The sequence below is a fragment of the Psittacula echo genome (genome assembly GCF_963264785.1).
Source record: "Psittacula echo genome assembly, chromosome: 4".
Taxonomy (NCBI): Eukaryota; Metazoa; Chordata; class Aves; order Psittaciformes; family Psittacidae; genus Psittacula; species Psittacula echo.
In genome coordinates, this window is record NC_137738.1 from 108368551 (window position 1) to 108389885 (window position 21335).

General features: G+C 53.9%; 1 protein-coding gene across 2 annotated transcripts in view; it reads left to right on the top strand.

The window, feature by feature from the left end:
- Nucleotides 1–20267, top strand: part of SCARA5 (scavenger receptor class A member 5) — a gene marked incomplete at both ends in the record, with an annotated part of 34277 nt that extends 14010 nt beyond the window's left edge. The window contains 5 exons of one of the 2 annotated variants that reach the window (XM_080616238.1): nt 4452–4532; nt 7022–7120; nt 13177–13224; nt 17976–18173; nt 20131–20267. In XM_080616238.1, coding sequence (XP_080472364.1) covers nt 4452–4532; nt 7022–7120; nt 13177–13224; nt 17976–18173; nt 20131–20267 — 563 coding nt within the window. The remainder of the gene's footprint in view (nt 1–4451; nt 4533–7021; nt 7121–13176; nt 13225–17975; nt 18174–20130) is intronic. The other variant, XM_080616239.1, reaches the window with a different exon arrangement.
- Between the last annotated feature and the right edge of the window lie 1068 nt (nt 20268–21335).

Here is a 21335-nt window from a genome sequence, read left to right on the forward strand (position 1 = left end):
CCCTCTGTGCTGCAGCAAGGGAGAGGGGGCTTTTGCTTCTAAGATCTTAGAGGCTGGAATAGGAGCAGAAGCAAAAGGAGGTGCAACCCTTGGCAGCAGCTTGGCTTCATGGGATGACAGGAAAGGGAAAGGGAGCAGGACAAACTCACACAGGACACATCCGTGGCTGTTCAATGCCATGACCTGATCAGAGCCCCAGAGAGTGAACTGGCCATGAGACAAATTAAAAACCATGAAGAAAGCCCAGTGCAAGCTCTTGGGGGCAGAGCAAGAGGATGGGTGCAGTTGCTGTCCCACTTTTAGGCTGCTGGTTTGCACCTGCAGAGATGCAATGGGCTGGTGCTTCCAGCTGAAACAGCGGATGGGGAAGGATGGGGCTGACACTAAGGCACTTGCTCCCTCTGGCCGTCTGCTGAGCTGAGAGGGGACAGATGTGGGTTGAATCGCAGCAGCTACACCTCCCTGTCCAGGCCAACCACCACCCTTGGGTACCAGCAGCCCACTGGGGTCACTTTCCTGGTCCTTGGGAGATGTTGGCTCCCTATGCCTGGTTCATGGCTGCTGGGACCACGTTGCACCCACTGCTATGAGGTCTCCACAGCTGCCCAGTCACCCCCATGCCCTCTCTTTCCCCTATAGCCATGGGGAGGATGTCACCCTCTCTTGGATGAAGCCACCAAGGAAGGGGACAGTCACAGAGCCCAACACGCTTGTGCCATGTTAATCCAATTAACATAAGCAGAAAGTGAAACAAATCCCCTCCCAGCTGGCCGGCACCTGATTTATCAGCCACTGCCCTGACACATTCCTGGCATCCCCAGCTTCCCTCTCTCCCCATCCCTCCTTCTTCCTTGCTTTCTGTTGGCAGCGATTGGTCATGGATAATTTTAGGAGCCTTGTACCCAGCTGGCTTTACCCTGGCTCCAAATGCTCTTGGATAAATTCACCATGGTCCCAGCTGGATTTGCACCAGCAGAGCCAGTCCCTGGCAATGCAGGGATGCCTGCTTGGGGTGCATTTTCCTTTCCCCAAGACCTTGGCTACCCCAGGCTCTGGCTTTTGATGCTGTTTGCTGGTGATGACAGCTTGGGGAGGTCCCCAGGCTCATCTCCAGCAGCTGACCATGCCAAGCAGCTTGTGTGTCTCAGAGAGGGCTTGGCCTTGCACTGCAGAGGGGCTCTGGGTCTTAAATAATGTTGTCAGCAGGAGGGAGGATGCCCAGGATCCATCACCCGCTTGTACAGCTCCCTGGGTGGGACGTGCTGGCTCGCAGCAGGTCTGGCAGGACGATTCCAGTGGTCCTGTGTGTCCATCAGGTCTGTGCACATCATTAAAGTCCTCATCCTGATGGGTTTGGAGGGTTTTCCTCCTGGGCTGATGCAGCCCAGCCCTGTGCAGGCAGGAGGGTGAAGCAGGGGTGCATCTGGGCTGCTGTTTTCTTTCCTGAGGGCAAAGCTCCATCAGTGTGGGGTGGGGACCAGCCTGGCACAGTGTCTGCAGTGCTGCTCAGCCTCTCCCAGCCATCCCTCCCAGTGCTCCTTCACCCCAGCTGTTCCCTGTGTCCCATCCCACCAGCTCTCCCTGGGGATGGGACCATCTCTGCTCATGGAGCTGCATGGATGTAGCAAAGAGGTGGTGTTCTGGTGGCTGATGGACCACAGGGCTCACTACTATGAGCCCTGAAGGATAAACGCCAACACTTAGAAGGCAGCAAACAGAATCAAATTGATCTGCCCATCCCAAGCCCCATTTCTAACCCAGGCATTAGGGAAAAGGAACATGGGACGTCTCTTCCCTGCCTGCATTCTTCCAGCCTCCAGCTCTCACAGAGCAGCTGAGGTTGTCAGTTTTCCATGGTCATCCTCCATGAAACTTAGTTCGTTTCTTAGCCTGTCCATCCCTTTGACCTCTCCAGTGTCCCATGGGATGGTTTTCTGAGATGTAGAAGAGGTGAGGATGAGCTGAGCTGAACTAAGCTGAGCAGATGAAGAGAGGAGAGGAGAGGAGAGGAGAGGAGAGGAGAGGAGAGGAGAGGAGAGGAGAGGAGAGGAGAGGAGAAGAAAGAAGAGACGAGACGAGACGAGACGAGACGAGACGAGACGAGACGAGACGAGAAGAGAAGAGAAGAGAAGAGAAGAGAAGAGAAGAGAAGAGATGATGGTGGCAGAGGACTGGGGAGGTTGCACTGTAGCAGCTGATTTTAACAAGAAAGGGCAGCTCCATCCCCAATCCCGCTGAGAGTTGCCCTGAGCAGGCAGCTCCCATGTCCCTCCCAGGGTTAACAGACCCGAGGTGGGGCCCTGGTGTGGGTTATTTCCCAGCGTGCTATAAAACCAGAGCAGATGGAAACCGTCAGAGCTGCCCCTGTACAGGGGACCTCAGCCGAGCCGTGCTGGAGCTGGAGTGGGAGAAGCAAGGCATTCTGTGTGAGCAGTAGCTTTGCTCCAGTGCCATTGGTGTGGAAGCCCTTCCCTTTGGGGAGGATGCTTGGGGCAAAGTCAGGGTGACGAAAAGGGAGCCCTTTCCTCGGTGGCTGCCACTGCAGATGTTTCCAGGGTTGCTTTTAGTTTTGCTCATGGGGGAAAAGCATCTGTTTTGTTTAAGCAAGTGGTTTTCAGCAGCTCAGCCTTTGCTGTGCTGGGGTGCGGGATGCAAGGGAAGAATTTGACCTGAACCCAGGATTCCATCTGGGTCATGCAGAGTTTTCACTGCTCATCCTGGGACACCTGGGGATATGGTGATAGAAAAACCCCTTTGCCTTGACACTCCCTCTGCTATCTATCAAAATCACCATTACCTCTATGAAGCCATGGATCTGTGATGGGCTCTGCTTCTTGTAATGCCCTGTGGGCTGGAATTATTGGTTTTTGCATATATGAATTCTTTCCTTCTCCATGCTCCATTATTTCTTTATTTCAGAAGCGGTTGGGTGATACAGGGCAGCCTAAATATAGCCACATTATCATTCCCCATCCCTACCAGTGTTCAAGGCCAGGTTGGACAGGGCTTGGAGCAACCTGGTCTGGCAGAAGGTGTCCCTGCCTGTGGCAGGGGGTTGGAACTGGATGAACTTTAATGTCTCTTCCAACCCAAAACATCCTGTGATTCTGTGATTTAATGGCTCTTGTGTAATACCCTTCTTTTGATGGTATGGAAATGAAAACTATTTCACCAGCCATCACAGAACCTTCATACAGTACACCCCTCACCTGGTTCCTGTCCCGTGTCCTCTGTGGAGTAGCTCTTGAATGATGCTGGACCTTCGCCATCACGGAGCATCATGTCTCCCCCATCCAGGGTCAGACAGTGTCCCTGGTGCACGTAGTTCCTCTTGTTCTCACCCAAAAATGTCTCCTCATTGTACTCAGCTCTCTGGGGTGTCCATTGTTCTTTGCATCCTTTTGTTTTGCCAACTAAGAAGAGGAGACGTGCCCCCAGGGTTGAGGGTCCATCCCCTTGTTGTAGGGAATCACATAGGGAAGAGAAAACGCAGGGCAAGCTAATGCAGCGTTTTCCCATAGTCCTTTCCCAGCCCCTGACCCTTTCCACTCGGGATGTTTCCTGAGCTTGCTGTGCTTCATCTGCTCAGGAACCCACTAATTCCTGCATAATATTTGCAGATACTGAATACTCATCCATAAGGACTCCTGAACATCCTCCCTCTTCCTCTCCTGATCCTTTTGCGTTGCCACATCGCCTGTAGCCCTGGCTGGTTGCTGGCTTTCTGCGAGGGTGGGAGATTATGGCTTTTGGGGTTTCTTAGGAAAACAGTCTTAACAGTTTTCAATTATCAGCTTGGCTTGGTGGAACAAAGGCCGAATGACCCCTCCCGGCCTCGCTCTGCCCTATTTTCTGTCATCCCAGGAGTCTTCTTTCATTTTATTTTATTCTGTTCAAATTCCTTCTTCCAATTGATTTAGCTCATAATTGTTTTCAGCTTTGTGGACTTGGCCCCTTGCAGGCTGAGGCACGTAACTCTGTTACTGGGTTGGACTTTCGGCTCACTGATGAGAGTTTACACTGCAAAGCAATCACTGATGACTGGTTCCTGATGAGATCAGTGATGCAAATCCTCTCCTAAAGGTTCATCTCAGCATTTCCAAACTGCATTTCTTCTTCTTTCCTATGTTTTTTGACATTATTTCATTGGAGATGTCACAGCTTTTGGTCAAAAGGAAATTCCAGGAGACTGAGTCATGCTCAAGGTGGAACCATAGGAGCAGCAAGGTGAATGGAGTAATGCTTGGCCTTTAAATCCATAGGTCATGGAAGAAAGGCAAGCCCCCTCACTGTCACTCTGCTCATGTTTAGAGAGATCTGTGTTTATTCAAGGTCCCTGGGCCTGACAGACGATAGTGATTGGTGAAGGGTGGGTGGTGCACACACTCGTGCATCTGCTGCATGGTGGTGTCCAATGGCTGCACTCCTATACCTGCGTATTTGTGTTTCAGGGCCACCAGGACCCAAAGGAGACCAAGGCAATGAAGGGATGGAGGGTGAACCTGGTCTTCCTGGCCTGCCTGGGCTGCGAGGTAAGGAACAACGCATCCATAACCCTGCAAACCTTCACTCGGAGTCCATGGAGTCATAGAATCATAGAACCACAGAGTGATTTGGGTTGGAAAGGACCTTAAAGCTCATCCAGTTCTAACCCCCTGCCACGGGCAGGGACACCTTCCACTAGACCAGGTTGCTCCAAGCCCTGTCCAACCTGGCCTTGAACACTGCCAGGGATGAGGCAGCCACAGCTTCTCTGGTCAACCTGTTTCAACAAGAGGACACCTCCTGGTGACTCCCCAGTCTGTCCCCTGGGACTTTGCTGGCTACGCACAAGTCTTGAAGAGCAACAGGATTAACCTGTTGTTGTGCTGCCCCATCTCCTGCCAGTCTTCAGGGGCAAAAGTCTCATCCCTCATCTGGCCCTGGGATAGAGCTGCAAGGGTCCATCACGTGCAGTCTGATGCCCCCTGGATCCTTTGGCACAGGCACTCAGTCCAGGTTTGTGCAGGACCTGGCCGTCACCCCATGCTCTCTCAAACCAAGCACTTACAGGGTACCAGGGCTGGCCTCACTGCCTGCACCCCCCGGCAGCACATGGGGACCCAGTATTGGGATCCCTGGCAGAGAGGACTCAGGCGCTGGCTGCAGCTCTGACGCTTTTCACAGGACACATTTTTCAATGTCAAAAACGCCCTTTCCTGCCCCCCTTCTTAATTCCAACCATTGTTTTTGAGAGAATTCAATTAAAACAAAACCAGCAGAAGACAGCCCCCAACCTGAGAAACAGGCTTGAGCCTGTTTCTAATTTTAAGCCAAACCTAGAAATACTTTGCATTCAAGAGCCAGGGATGGCACAGAGGTGATGGGGGATCGCTTTTGGTCAGAGCTTCCTGTCCCCAAGAGGCTCTTTTCTATTGAGGTGACAGGATCCATCCTGCCTGGAGCATGGACCTCCTTCTCCATCCAAGAGGGCTTCCAGCCCTAGCTTCACCTTGACTGAAGACATGACCCTTGTAGGACTATTGGTGTCAGAGTCAGGCTCAGCACCCCAGCCCTGTGCATCCAAGCTGCTGGTCCTGGGCTGTGCTTAAAACCTCTTATTTTGGCACCCAGTGGGCGGCAGGACCAGCCAAGTTAGGCAGAGCCAGCCTGGAAACCAGACCGCTCTCTGCAAGCCCTCCTCAGCGCTGGCTGCAGTGCTCATTTCACCAACAGCTATATTCTTTTTGTGTTGACAGATTCATGGCTGTTTTTCTTGGGTGTAACAAGCATCAGAAATTCATCGTCTGGCTCCTTTCCTTTTCTTGGTTGGTTATTTTGTTTAAGCAGAAAAACAAAACAACCTCTGGAGGGTTCACCTTTGGGAAGAGTTGCTCAAAGTGCCACTATTTTTAGGACTTTCTCTGTCTCCCTTCTTCTGCTGTCATCACAGCATCAGCCCTTTGAATATGGGAAGGTCAGGTTCAGATGCAGCCACGCGTTGTAAAGCATCCCTGGTGCATCGCCTTTTGCACAGCGAATCTATCACCCTGCCTCAGCACCAGTGACTCTACCTAAGCACAAAGGCAGGTCCTGACTTGCTGCAGCATTCCCCCTGGAAAGGAGGAGGGATGTTGGCTGGATGCAGCTAGGAGAGAATTAAGCCTCAGACCATGTCCACTGGAGCTGGTGCCCAATTTCTGCCTGGCAGCTTTTTCTCCTCTTAAACCAGAGGAAAATATTGACTTAAGTTTGGAAAAGCCCAGCTCAGGAGGGGCAGGAGGAGCAGTGCCAAAGGGATCAAGGGCTCCCTCCACACGGGAAGGGGAGACCAGCAGCACTGTGCCTGGCAGGGGGCTGAGCTTGGTTGGTGGAGGAGCTTCTCCCCAAAGAGCTTTGCATCTGACACAAACTCATGCTCGGGCTGAGTCCCTGCTGGGCTGACCTGGTGGGACCACCCCCAAGTTCCACCAAGAGCCCATCACCAGCACAGGAATCCCTCCGTCCACTTCCCCTTGCTGGCCTGCATGGCTGGGGCTTGGATGTGTCCCCTACAATGGGAGCCCAAGCTCCCAGATTGAAGCCCCCATTTCCCATCTCCTGGGTGCTCAGATAAGGGGTTCCAATCCAAACCCTTCTCTGATAAATAACAAACCCACCTGGTGAGTGTGTATGGATGTGAGGGACTTGCAGCTCATGCTGGGTACATCATGTCTCCCTGGGGTCTCTGCTCCATCCTAGCTCCTTGCTCTCCCTCATTGGTCTCCAGCTTTGGAGCTCAGTTAACTTAATCTGAGCCTTAAGATGCTCAGAGCTGAATTAGCACCAGCCTGTGTCTGGGTTAAACCTGTTCTGTATCCAGGGGAAGGTGCAGAAGGAAACACTCTCAGGTGTCTCCTGATGGCCCCAGAATCCTGGAAAAGAACCAGAGACTGACTGCCATGTCTGCTGGCAGGCAGGACATGTTTGTGTATGTGCACATCTGGTTTGTGCAGGTCTCTACTGCAACAAGGTCATTTTGCATCTTTGTCCCCCTCTCCAGGGCTGCCAGGGGAGAGAGGACCACCAGGACCACGTGGCTTGAAAGGGGACCAAGGAGACCTTGGCCCTCCAGGTCCAGTGGGGATGCGAGGATTCAAAGGTAAGGACCAGCCTCTGTGCAGGCTCGTGGCTGGCTCGTGGGGTCTGGCTGGGTTTATTGGGGTGTAGACTGGCTCTGGAGACTGTTGGCTTGGAGGGATAGGGTCAAAACAGTTGGGTTTGTCATTCTCCTGCCACATAGTGGGGCTTGGCATAGCAATGCTGCTTGCACTGAGCCCTCACCAGAGCCCCGTGAGGACCTGCTGGGCTGCTCTCCCACGCTTGGCTCCAGAATAGCTTTAGGAATAGTCTTGTGTTTGTTTTCTGGTGACCTTTTCTGGCTCACTGTGGTTTTGCAGCACCTCACCACACCCCATCTGAGAGCTGTGGGTGTAGGAAGTGGCCACGCACCTTTTTAGCAGGACAGATCTGCCCCACGAGACCTTCCCAAAGACATTCCATGCTGCAGCCTAGGACAGGATGGATAAACCCAAAACATGCTCTTTCTGCTTTTAAATGCCTTGTGGGCAGGGGGAGGCAGGAAACCCAGCCCAAGGAAAGGACATCACCCTGGGCAGAGCTGCCCTGCCTGCAGCCTGCCCTGCTCTCCAGTAGCCAAAGTGGTGTATTCCCCTCACCCCATGCTTGTGGGTCATGTTGATCCACACTAGCCACCACGACCTGGGGCCATGGCCATCCAGGACTGGGAAATGCCCAGGCCCTGCAGGCAGCACTCCAGGCAAGGAGCGGGTGTTGCTGAAGGTCCTGTGCAAGCACTTGGTTCCACGCAGTGAGTTCCTTGGGTGAATTGCACATGCAAAAGGTGAAGGAAAATGTCCTGCAAGAGCTGGTGTCCAGTTTTCCTGCATGTCCTCACCCTGGTCATTGCCAGGGTCAGGGGTTAGGGAGGGATCCCTGTGTCTTGTCTGGTGGCACATCCTTCACAAGCTTCACAGTGGTGGCCATCTCCTTCCTATACCTTGCATGCCACCAGAAAGCCCCCTGCGGTCTAGGGGCAGGAGCATATCTTCCATCCCTTCTCCGCTTCGTGGTGTCTTTAGGAGAAAGACTTTTCCTAGGACATGATATCCACCTCCCACGGCCAGTGCCTTCCAGTGCAGCCCTGGTCCAGGTAGAAAGGAGATGCAGGAGATAAGATGCTCCCAGTGGCCTCCTTCTGTAGCAAGGAAGCAAAGTGAAGCTGTCAGAACTGCAGTCTCCTGCAGGACTGGCACCCATCTGGTTCTTTTTCCCTTGAGCTGTCACTACTGTGATCACCTGCCCTACTGACAGGATGGCTCTGTTCATCCCACTGCCCTCCCAGGCACGCCAGTCTGGGCACAAGCTGACCTTCTGGAGCCTGTTAGCTGCTGGAGATGGCTCTGCAGGCCCTGTGGCTGGTTAGGTGATGCTTACGCAGTGCTGGGTAGTCTTTAAGAATGCCATTGGGTGCTATTTCTGTTGCCCCATCCCATCTAACTGGAAGTGCAGGGTTTCTGGGCTGATGTGGCTGGGATAAGTCTCCATCCTCCCACCAAGGCAGAGACTGCCAGTGGGAACAGAGCAAAAATAAAGAAACCAGGATTTAGTGCTTGTTTTCCAGCACTATCTCTTGAGTTTTTGGAGGTAACTCTGGCCTGCAGGATTGCAATACAGTGTTGTGGGGGTGCAGGACTTTATCCAAAGTGAAAACGCCTGCTCTGATGCTTCAGGAGCTCAAACTAACCCCTGGATACATCCAGGCACAAGCCTTGCAAAGGCGTGAGTGCTGCAGGGACCAGTGCTAACGCAAGGGAGACATCGGCGCTGAGATGTTCCTGGCAGCACATCAAAGGCTGAGGTTTGCCAACCAAAACCACAACGTGCTTTGGGACCGCAGTTTCCTTCCTTTCCCTGGAGCAGAGGAAAGTGGGCTTTTCTCACCAGCAGTGCCAAGCACTCATTAGACAGGCAAAGTATCCCAAGGAGCCTGGGCCCGTTTATCTGGGCTTCAGCGGAGGACCAAGCCCTGATGCCAGATTTGTTCTGTAAATTGCATCCTTGGGGGATGTGTTCCTTCTGGAGGGAGGAGCTTATTGACCTCCTGCATCCTGTTTCCCTCCCATGAGAGATGTTAATAGCTGATGTGCTGGGTCAGTGCTGAGATATGTTAGCAGACCCCATGGTGGCATCACAGCTCCAGCAAGGAGCTCTCTGGAGACACAGCAATGAGGATGAAGCCTTTCTCCAATGCTTACCAGGTCACGGGGTGGTGGAGACCACCCCAGCACAGCATCTGCCTTCAGGGGACAGCTGTGGCTATGGTGCAGCAGTAAAAGCATCAACCCCTACAAGCTTGGTGACCTTCTGGTGTCTTCAACATAACAAGGACAAGGAGCTGTTGGAACAAGTCCAGAGGAGGGCCACGAGGATGATCAGGGGACTGGAGCACCTCCCGTATGGAGACAGGCTGAGAAAGTTGGGGCTGTTCAGCCTGGAGAAGAGAAGGCTGCGTGGAGACCTCATAGCAGCCTTCCAGTATCTGAAGGCCAGGCTGGATGGGGCTTTGAGCAACCTGATCTAGTATGAGGTGTGCCTGCCTGTGGCAACGGGTTGGAACTACAAGATCCTAAGGTCATTTTCAACCCAAACCATTCTATGATTCTATGATCTCAATCCCCTCTTGCCCAAGGAGATGAAGCACTTCTGCTCTTGGTCTTGGGAGTTGATGGGTCTTTGCCATGTGGTGCTTTGCTTCTGGCTATCATCCTTTCGCTGGTGCAGAGTAATGCTTGCATCTGAGAAGGACTCTTGGCTTGAAGAAGGTTAAGTTGCCTCAAGGCCTTCATGCACCCACTTCATTGCGCATTTCTTGAAAGCCTTGGTTTGGGTATGCCTGCAATGTGGCAAAACCATCAGGCGTTCCTCCTGGGAGTGTGGACCAACTCCAGTTCCCACCAGAGCCCAGCACCAGCAGAGGGTCCCTCCATCCACCTCCCCTTGCTGCAAGGCTGGATGTGACCTCCAGGTCTTGGATGTGACCCCTGTGAAGGGACTCCCTCATCCCACCTCCCAGAGGTCAGGGGTGTTCAGATAAGGGGGTTTCATCCAACCCCTTCTCCAATAAATATCAAACTGCGCTGGCAGCAAGTGCTGAATTTCTATGGTTTATGGGATTCTCTAAAATTTATAGGAAACAGACACAGCCAGGCAATGGTCCAAACCCAGGATTTAAGCAAAGGCCTGTTTTTCTGCAGCACTAGTCTTACACTTCTATAATGACTTTCTTCTGAGCACAGGAGAACTATTGCTTCCCCAGGAAATGCAGCCTATTGTGAGGCATGGGACATTTGGGGCGGATGAGCCTCCTCAGCAAAAGCCCTGGATCAAGGGACAGCTTTTCCTCTCCACAGAGTCCCAGGATTTTCCCTTGTTGTTGGTATTTTCCTGTCCTTGACACATTTTCCCTCAAAATTACCCCAGTGGAGTATTATTTTCCTCATTTCCAAGTGGGGAAAATTATTCTGGAAAGTGAATAGACATCAGTCTTCACTCTTCCATGGAGAACACGTTAGGGAGGAAACAACAGTAAATGAGCCAAGGTAGGCAAGGTAGGGATTGCTAATTTACAGATACAGTCAGGGCAATACGAGAAATCCCCTTCCTAAACACCATGTGCAGGCAAGGAGGAGGAATTGGCCATGTTGCAGAACATGTTCCTACCTGTGAAGACGGGGCTTTGGCAGCTTCTCCCGGTGCTTGCACTGTGTCAGGACATAAATGATCTTAGCATTGCATATGGGGCTGCTCCCACTGTCCCCTCCAGCAGCTCCCATTGCACTGACTCCTTCTCCATTCATAACCCAGCTCTGCTCCTCAAGAGCCCCTGGAGCCATTTTTCACAGCTAACCCTAACCCTAAGCAGAGCCCATCTACTGCTTTTTGGAGACCCGCATGCACTTTGTTGACCCTGCATCAGGGCTTGCTGGTGGGCAGCACCTGGCCTTGAAGATGTGCTGCTGGGCATCTCGCTCTGCCTATGCCAGGAGCCCCTGGTTTTCTCCATGGCATTCCTGGCTGCTGGAGTGGTCTCAGCACTGGTCCTGTTGCCTTCTGCCCGCTGTGCCTCTTCATTGAATCATAGAGTGATTTGGGTTCGGAGGGACCTTAAAGACTATCTAATCCAATCCTCTGCCACGAGCAGAGACACCTTCCCCTAGACCAGGTTGCTCAAAGTCCTGTCCAACCCAACCTTTAATGTTTTCAGGGATGAAGCATCCCTCACCTCTATGGGCAGCCTGTTTCTCTTGCTGCAGTGAAGTAGGTTACATTTGTGCCAATATTTTTTGGCCTTGGTCTTTTTCTTATAGGTCTCTAACCACTTCTGATGGTTGAGGTCTCCCATCCTATCTCTCAGAGTATTTCCTTCCCCTGCAGCATGTCTAACTTGTTGCTGTCACGTCCCTGAGATAAGCAACAATACAGCAGTTGAGTTATTCACTCCAGGAATCTCAGCCCACAGTGTTTCTACCCAGTGCCTGTCCCTCAAGCTCCACCTTTCCACCTTCACCTCTCTCCATCATTCCTATAGGATGCAGCCTGGACCCTGCAGGGAAAGCACTCCTACTCTGGAAAAGCCAGATTTTTGGGAACAAACACATAATAACTGTTGCTTTCCAGCCCCTTTTTTCTCGAGGCTGGGGAAGGAAGGTGCTGAAGAGCATGGGCTGCTCCCATCACGTGCTGGCGAGCAGCATCTTTGGCCTCTCTCCCGCTGCTCGGGGGGGCTGCTGTCATCTGGTTCCCATCAGCGGGACAGGCTGCAGGCAGCTTTCCTCCATCCGACACAGCTGCAGCTGCCCAGGGGAGCAATCTCGCTTTCCCAGAGCCTCCAAGCTAAAGGGCAAGAATTTCCTGCACGCCTTTTTTTTTCCTTCTTAATATTTTATTTTATAAGACATCTCTGAGCGTGTATGTGCGCTATTTGTTGTTCTTACAGAGACAAAAGGAAAGGCTATGTTGAAGTGGGGCCGTGTTTCAGGGCTGGGTCTCACCCAGAGCATCACTGCCTGGAGCAGCCTAGAGCATTCCCTGCTTCCTCTGCAGCCTCAGGGTAAAGCCAGGACCAGCAAAGCCAAACGCACAGCCCCACTCAGGACAGTGTTTTCAGTGGGGCACACCACGGGATAACACAGATGCTGCCTGACAGGAGCAAAGCTGGAGCATGGGGAGGGTTTAAGGGAGGTGGTGGGATGCAGGCAGAAGAAAGCCAAGCCATGACACAGATAATTACTGAGCTCATTATTTTCATATGGAAAGAGGCATGTTGTTGAAGGCAGCCTGTTTACCCAGCTGGTCTGAACCCTCCAGCGTCACTGCTTCTCGATGGATACAGGGTTTGGGTTCAGCAAATCTCCTTGTGAGGAGGTACCAGCTGGGTGCAGGAAGGGTCAATGCTCCATTGAGGCTGTGGGAATCCACGTCCTTGTTAATGAGCCCTGCAAAATGAAGCTTTTTTAGCCCCAGATAGGGATTTTCAGACCCCAAATTCAGTGGTTTTGCTTTCCTTTAGTCCTGCTCTGCTGTCACTCTGCAGCCAGGGCTTGGCTGTTTGGGTGAAGGGGTAGCAGAGTGGGTGGGATGGGAACACCAGCCCTCTGTTCTCCTGCAGGACATGCACCCCAAGAGGATTTGGGGGGGGGCCATCCTCCCATTCTTACCCTATGCACAAAGCAGGGGGTGGGTGTACTGCACAGCCTCATAACCAAACAGGAGGTACCCAGGGCAGGGGTCCCTCACAGATGCAGAGGGAAAGAGCCATATTGGGCACGAAATACAAAGACACCGAGCCCACGGCGGATGAACCCTGTATGAGGCCATATTTTCCCATGGCTGGGTAGGTTTTTCCTTTAAGAAGAAAGATCCCAGAAGAAGCTGGGGCTGTGGAAGATGGGCCCCATTGCCATGCAGCACATCCGAGGGTCAGGAGAGGGGCTGACAAGTCATTTTGCTGCTTTGTGACTCAATTTCCCCAAACTGATAAAGCCCCCCGAGAGCTACAGCATTACCTACGAGCAGGGCATCCGCTTAAAATCTGATTCTAGCAAGATTTATGCCTCATGCTCTTTGTTTTCCCAGGTGACCGAGGCCCAAAGGGAGAAAAGGGGGACCGAGGCAGCAGCATGGGTAAGCTCTTGCTCATGGCCATCTCCCTGGTGCTCCAGGCATGGTTTTGGGGGTGTTTGTGGGGTTAGGAGTCTATCGGGGAGATACCTGCTGCAAAGCAGGCAGGAAGGCAGCAGAAAAGCAGCCAGGATGAGGCTGCTGAGCCCTGTGCTTGGGTTTTCCTGCCTGGGCAAAGAGGAGTCAGAGCCAGCGGGAGGTGGGAGGGATGTCGGCAGTGAGGATGCTCAAGGAAGGCAAGGAGGAAGCACCTTGGTTGCAATGGGCATGCTGAGATCCCAGCCAGGCTGATGGAGTTGGACTGACGATGCCCAAAGCTGGCTGGGAGTTTTCACTCGCAGGCACAAACAGGGTCAAGGTCAGGGCTAAGCTCACTCACCCATACAGACAAAGAGCATCCTCACTATCCTAGGGAGAGCCTAGAGCTGGCAGCGAGAGGAGCAGAGATCCATAAGGACATATCTCTTCCACCACTGCCCCATAGCACTGCCCCCAGAGAGTGTTTTTCCAGAGCTTCAAGATGGAAACACCCATTTGGATGAAGGCACCTGGGCCACACTGTGATGCCGTGTGGCATGAACCACAGCTGGGCTATTGCTTTTGGATTTCCCCTGGGGCCAAGACCTGCACTTGCACACCAATCCCCAGCATTGGTCTTCTGGGTTGGCAAGCCAAGAAATGCCTGGGAATGAGCCAGGGGCTGGATCCTGCCCATCCTCTGCTGCTCTGTGCCTATGCCCTGCAGGAAGCTCATCCCTGAGACCCCTGGGGTTGCTGATGGTTTCCTCCAAGCTTTGGACATCCCTTCTGCCACCCAAAAGCATCCTTCCCACATCAGGCACCCATGCAGGGGCTCTAGGTCCCTGCCACCAGCCACAGCATCACCCAAATGGTGCCAAGCAGAGTAAGGATGCAGCAGGGTTAGAAGAGGAGCAGCAGAAGAGTCAGCTGGGGAGCAGGAAGCACCAAGGTGGGATGCATGATCCTACCAGCAAGGTCCCCAGCAAGGACCAAGGACCCCGGCCCCTTCCAGCCACTGCTTGGTGGGCAAGTGCAGCTGGTTCTCATCAGCAAAGTACAGATGATGGGGTATATTGCTGTTTGATTTCCTGTCGTACCCCACATCTACCCCTTGGAAACTTGATGTTTGCATCCATATTGCCAAACCAAAGGGAGAGGAGCAGGGCAGGGGCAGTGGGAGAGGGTGGTGGAGAGCCCAGGGAATCAGGGGCAGATGGTCTCCATTACCAGGGAGGAGATGATATCTCAGCCCAGCTGCAGAGAATCAGGCCCTTGTTTTCTTGGCCACTGGGACTTATTTCTCCTCTTTAGCTCTTCCTTTCTTGTTTTGCTGGTTTTGGAGGCTGGGCAGGGAGGAGGTCGAGGGGGTTGGAAGTAATTGCTGCAGCAAAACAAATGAACATGCACAAGATGATGCTGTTGGGGATTGTTGGAGAGGGAAGGGGCCAGGGAGCTGCTTTGGGGTGGACAGGGCCAGGCCACTTCACAGGCAGGGGACTGCTGTAGGATGGGATGCTTACATCCTGCCCTGGAGCTGCAGCCTGGGAGGGCCTGATCCTGGACAACCTTCAGCAGCACAACGAGGTGGACAACCCACTCTGGTCCCCGGGCATCTCCCAAGGGTTCTTCCAGCCTGCTGGGGCCAGGAACCAAGCACAGCCGCAAGCAGCAGCTTTTGCAGGGTCCCCCAAGCTCATAAGCATCCAAACAGCCCTGGGCTGGGGATGTCACAGGCAACTGGCACTAGTTTGGGAGGAGACTTCTGGGGCTTATTAGTTTTTATTAGTTAAGTGATGCTTGTTGTGGGCTAAGTGGAAGGGTTGTGGCCAGGACTCGTGGCTGAGCTCTGCGGCTTTATTAGCAGCCCTCACCCTGTTGATTAATGGGAACATCCCAGTCCTGCCTGGATCTGTGCCCTGATTGCACATCTCCTCCCCTCCTCGAGGAAGCAGAAGTCATCTTCCAGCACGCACAGGCTTTGATGAGTATCCAGCAAAGAGCTGGGGTGAGGACAGGCTTGCAGGGGGAGGAATGAAGACTTGGGGATAACCAACTGGCTTGGGCTGGAGATACAGAGCTGGACAGGATGAACAACCAGCTGATGTCGGATATAGGGAGCTGGTCGAGGATCAGCAGTCACCTGCCTGTTCTCCAGGGAACGTGGGCAGAGCAGAGCTGGATGGTTTTACAGAGGGGATTATGTCTGCAGAGGGGCTCCATGCCTTATATAGCTATTGCTTTCCATAGCCATCACAGGCACCCAGTGAAGGATCCCCTGCTCTGGGATGCTCCAAGGTTCAAAGAGAGACAATGGTTCCAAAGCCAAATCATTTCCTGGGGCAGGGAGAGCAGGAAGGCACAGAGACCTCCCATATGCCACAATGCTGGTGGCTGGGGTCACTGAACACATGGAGCCAGGAAGGTGACACTGCCATGGCTCACCACATTGAACCAAGTGGTGGAGGAAAAGTGCTGGGCCCTGGGTCTCCCTGGCCAGGACCTTGGGTTTCCCTGGCTGCATCCTGCCCTTCACTAGCTCACCCGGAGCGGGGAGGTTGGGATGGCTCCCTAGCAGGAGGCACTGGTGTTGGACCCAGCTCAAGCTTGGTTTGGCAGGAGCAGCTCCCCTGGCAGCGTCCAGAGCTGTGGTGCACGTGTTCAACTCAGAAGAGTCACTTCATCCAACCCTCAGATGACACCATCCCTGGGGTCAGCCAAGGCAGCTGCCTCGGTGGCTGGGAGGAGACATCCCATCCCAAATAGCAGGGGCTGGTGGAAGAACACAGTCAGCAGCATCCCAAAAGCCCCTCTGCTGAGATGTGATGTCTATGGCAGGGCTGTGGACCGTATCAGTGAGATGGTTCAGGAACAGCATGAGATGTTTCCTGGCTCCTCGGTGAACCCGATGTTCTGCCCGTATCCAGCAAAACATGCTCAGAGTTTCCAGATCCGTTCTTGAACCTGACCCTGAACGGGTCCTGGAAGTGGGAGATCAGCCAGTGCCGAAGCCACGCAAGGACTGTGCTTTCTGGAGGTCATTGGAAGAGGTGGCCCTGATCCCACTGGGAGCAAGCCAGGGAAAACCCAGAGCCTGAAACATGCAGGTCCCAGCCAACTGGCAATGCCAAAACCCATTGGATCTCTGTGCAGCAGGTCCCAAACCCTGCTCTGGTCTCTAAATGTCCCCTTAACCCTGCACCTCCCATCCCTGAGAGCCTGGGACCCTGTTTCACCTACCTTGGCCAGCCCCCCAGTCACCAGTTTGGTTGGCCAAGGTGCCTGAACAGACCTGAGCCAAGCGTGACTGCCTGCAGCATCTCACCACTGTGGAGTTAAAGCAGAGGCTGGATCAATGTCAGATTTTACCCAGCTCTTTGCAGCTCCCCCTGCAATGGTCACCTCTTGGTGAGGTGGAGACCTTTTGGGTTCATCGCTTGAGAACCTGCCATAGTCCATGTCCTGGCAAAATCACAGATGAGGTTTTGGTGCCTCTTACATTGCTGGGACTTTGGTGGTGGCTGTGGTTGAGGTGGGTTTGTGGCGTTGAAGCCCCTGACACCCTCTCCACAGGGATGAGCAGGGGATGTAGAGGATGGTCATGAAGGAGGAGGCCTCAGTCTGCCTGGAAATGCCTCCAAACCCCATTTACCTTCGCATTTGAGAAGCAATGTCATCGAGCATTGCCAGTGGGAATGTGTGATTTGGTCGGGGAAAAGAAAACAGAGTCCAAGCCCAGGCTTTGGGAAAATGTCTTTAAATATAAATCCCTGAGCATCTGCAGAACAACCTTGCTTGGGGGAGCCCAGCTCCACCCTCAGCTGCTGCCCCAGCCCTTGGTGAGTCACAGAGCAAGCCCAGCTGCCTGACAGCGATTTTCTCCATTAGACCCCTTTCTCATCCCAAATAACAGGGTCTGTCGCATGTTCTTTGCTGGGTTTCTTTGGCTGGGGGTGGAGGAAGAGCCACAGTGGTTTGGTTTTGGTGCTGAGCTCCTCAGCCATTCTCCTGTCAGATGAACCATCTTCCCATCCTTCTCCCTGGCTGAAAGAGGAAGGGATGCTGGTCTCACCTAGCAGGAGGGTGGTGATGAGGGGAGGAAGGCTCAGCAGCCACATGAAGGCAAGTGGGAGCAGAGGGAGCAATGCCATGGTGGGGAGCAGGACAAGCCATGTCCCCCCACTCCAGTGCAGCATTTCATACTGATGTGAACATCCCCTCACCATTCCCTCAAGCATGAAGTCAGGGTCCACCTGGGCAGCGTGGATTTGGGCTGGGGTTCTGTCTCCAGGCTGCAAGAGCTTCCTCATTACTTGCCATTCCCTTTCACAGTCCCTTTGGAAACTCTGTGCCTTGGGTTTGCTGGCATCTCACTCCTCCCATTGGTTACTTAGATGTCTCTTTGCAAGCCTGAGCTGTCTTCAGGTGGTCTCACCTTGATGGCTTCGGGATTGATCCTTGCTCAGTGCCCGCCCTCCCTGCAGCACTTTAAGGCTGCCAACAGGTTTCCCACCTTGGCGTGACCGTTGCAAGGCTCATCCCACTCCAGCAAAACCCCGGGTTTGGTGGGAAACCTTCAGCACCATGCCCAACAGGGGTGCTGTGTCCCCAGGTCTCCTGGAGGTGCATCACCCCAAGCTTTCTGCATCTGCATGCACCATGGAGAGGGCACAGAGATGATTCCAAGGTGGGTGAGATGCCACCATGCTCCCTCTGACCTCCCTCTCTGGTTCTAGCAGCAGCCGCTGAGGAGGGGATGATCCGGCTGGTGAACGGCTCTGGCTCCCACGAGGGGCGGGTGGAAGTCTTCTACGACCGGCGCTGGGGCACGGTGTGCGACGATGGCTGGGACAAGAAGGATGGAGACGTGGTGTGCCGGATGCTGGGCTTCCGAGGCGCCGAGGAGGTGTACCGCATGGCCCGGTTCGGCCAAGGTAAGACCCACCTCTCCCCCCACCTCACCCACCATAGATACCCAGGGCCAGCCCATACATAAACCAGAGACCCTCCCAGAATGACCCTTGAGGCATCCAGCAGGTCCTCTACAAGCAGGACACGGGCTGTGGTGATCCAAATAGCTTCAGCCACGTTTATTCAGTATTGGGTGTCTGCAAATATTATGGCCTTGGCTTGTGGGACTGCGTGTGAGGTCATTGCCCAGAGAAATGGTAAATGCTCCATCCCTGGCAGTGTTCAAGGACGGGGCTTGGAGCAACCTGGTCCAGTGGAAGGTGTCCCTGCCTGTGGCAGGGGGTTGGAACCAGAGGAGCTTTAAGGTCCCTTCTAACCCAAACCATTCTGGGGTTCTGTGATTGCTGGTGCTGGCGCAGGCAGCTCCTGCTAACACTCTGGCTCCTCTGCACACGCTGCCCCATGCTGACTCAGCACTGCAGAACCATCCCTGGGCTGTTGTTTTTGAAAGAAGCTTCAGGCTTTTCAGCCGGATGTGACTGTTATGAGCAGCTTTCTCTTTAGAATAACAACAAAAGAAAAGCTTTTAAAAGCAGAGGGGAAATGCCAGGAATGCTCTGGTGGGTGGAGGGGTGGTCTTTGGCCCCAAACTGTTGGGTTGGGGTGTTTCGCCCAAGTCAGATCCCCTTCCACATATGCCCTTTAATCTCGTGAGTTGCCTTCTTTCCAGCTGCTCGGGGCTGCCAAGGAGATGATGGATCCCAAAAGCAGGTAGCCACCACGGCCATCAACTAGCCAGGACCATGCTGGTTGATCAGATCTGCTCTGAAAGGGCAGCTGGACCCATCCAAGAGTCGGTGTCTTTCACACCAGCCTTGGCAGACCCCAGAGCTTGTTTCACCATGGCCTGCACATGTGCCTCATCACCCTCACAGGGAAGAACTTCCTAACAGCTCATCTCAATCTCCCCTCTGTCAGGTTAAAGCCATTCCCCCTTGTCCTGTCCCTACAGGCCCTTGTCAAAAGCCCCTCTCCATGTTTCTTGTTGGCCCCTTCAGGCACTGGAAGCTGCTCAAAGGTCTCTCCAGAGCCTTCTCTTCTCCAGGCTGAACCAGCCCAGCTCTCTCAGCCTGTCTCCATAGGATTTCTTCTCTGTGAGGGGCGTGAGTGCCCCATCCCAGAGGCAGCGACCCCAGCACAGAGCAGTGGTGATGGTGAATCAGGATGTGTCAGGACATTTCATGCTGACCAAGGAGGAAAACTGGGATGCAAAGAGTAAAATTATAAATCAATATTTATTTCTGCATATGGGGTATCCCAGCTGAATCTGAGCACCCAAAGGTAAATGTAAATGTAAATGGGGTTGTTCTCCCTTTTCAGTGGTCAGGTACAGCATGGCTGGGATAATGGCCTATACACATGTCTCTGATTAGTAATCACAGGAAAACCTTGCAAAGCAGCTCTATTTTTGCAGCATTTTTGATGCTTGTCCATTTATCCACACATCCCCAGAGCTGATCTTGCCTGAGTTCCTGACCTCCAGCACCAGACTACTCTGGGAGGGTCTCCATGCAGCGCTGAGTGAGCTACAGGATGCTGCCATCATCTTGGCTGTCCAGGGATATCTTTTCTTCTCCATGGGCAGCTTGAAGCTTCCAAGTAGCCAGATCCTTATTTCCAGACCTTTTCATTCAAGCATGAAAAATCAAAAATCTCCAGTAAAACTCCACTACTTCTGATGCCACCACATGTAATGATGCCACCATATGTTTGATACACGTTAATATAAAGAAGGATCGGTATCATAGGTGAAGGAGGGAATTTTCCTAAAGGATGAACCCTTTTGTTTAAGAATGGCTTGAATTATGTTTGCTTTAGCCTAATTGTTTAGGTGATGAGGTGACGCACATGGAGGGGGTCCACCACATGCTGATGCCGGTGCTGGTGCCAATGTCACTGACCGGGTCCCTGTCTTTGCAGGCACGGGGAGGATCTGGATGGACGACGTCTCCTGCAAGGGGACTGAGGACAGCCTTCTGCGCTGCAGCTTCTCCAGCTGGGGCAAGACCAACTGCGGCCACGCCGAGGATGCTGGCGTGAAATGCCTGACGCCGTGATGGGGGGGACGGTGACACCCCCAGCCTGGCTGCGGGGGTCCGGAGAGGCTCAGCCCTCCCCACAGCCCCCCCTGTGCTTCCTGAAATGGGTTTATTATTAGAGAAATAAATGCCTTTTATTATTCTCTACCGTGCCGCCGCAGCCGTGCCTGGGGAGGGGGTCACAGGGCGATGGGGGTCCGGGGAGGGATGCATGGGGGAACCATAAATACAGACCCTGAGACTGGCTCAGGAACGGTTCAAGAAGCCCCTGCAGCTGAGTGGGGGTACAGAGCCCTCTCCAACAGAGACACCCTCCCCTCAGGGCTTGCGGGCCCCCAGGAACACCCCTCAAGGACTTGGGGACCTGTAGAGACCCCCCCAAAGAGGGGGACCCCCATAGACAGCCCTCAGCCCCGCCACAGCCTGGGGCTCCAACAGAGACCGTCCCCGTCAAGTTTTGGCAATGCCATAGAGACCCCCTCAATGGCGCGCGGATCCCATTGAGACCCTCCCCTATGGGCTGAGGACCTCACAGAGACCCCACCTAAGGGCTTGGGGACCCCAGAAACCCCCACCCCCCAAGGGCTTGGAACCCCACAGAATCCCCCCCAAGCACCCCGGTGCCCTCTCCGATCACCCCGAAGCCTTGCGGACCCCCAGGAGCCCACCCAAAACACTCGCGGATCTTCGCGCTCCCCCCCGGCCCCTCCTCAAGCACCGGGGCCCCTCTAAGCCCCGCCCCCTCCGCGTTCCTGCGCGCTTTGTCCACCCGCGGCCGCCGTAGCGGGGAGGTGGCCGTTTCGCGCGCGCAGGATTCAAACGGCTGCGGCAGCAGGTAACGGCGGTGGTGTGGGGCTGGTTTGTGGGTTTCGGTGTTACCTCGGGGGGTGCGAGGCTGCCCCGGCCTCTCCTCACCGCGGCGGGCTCCGGCAGACCCGGGCTTGTGCCTCTCCTCTCCCCTGAGGTGGGGACCAGGAGTCGTGTCCCCCCCACCTCCGATCTGGGACCCCCTCACCCCAGTAATGGCACCCATCAGTGTTCTCTTGCCCCCCTCCAACTTGGAGCCCTGCTCACCGTGGAGGTGAG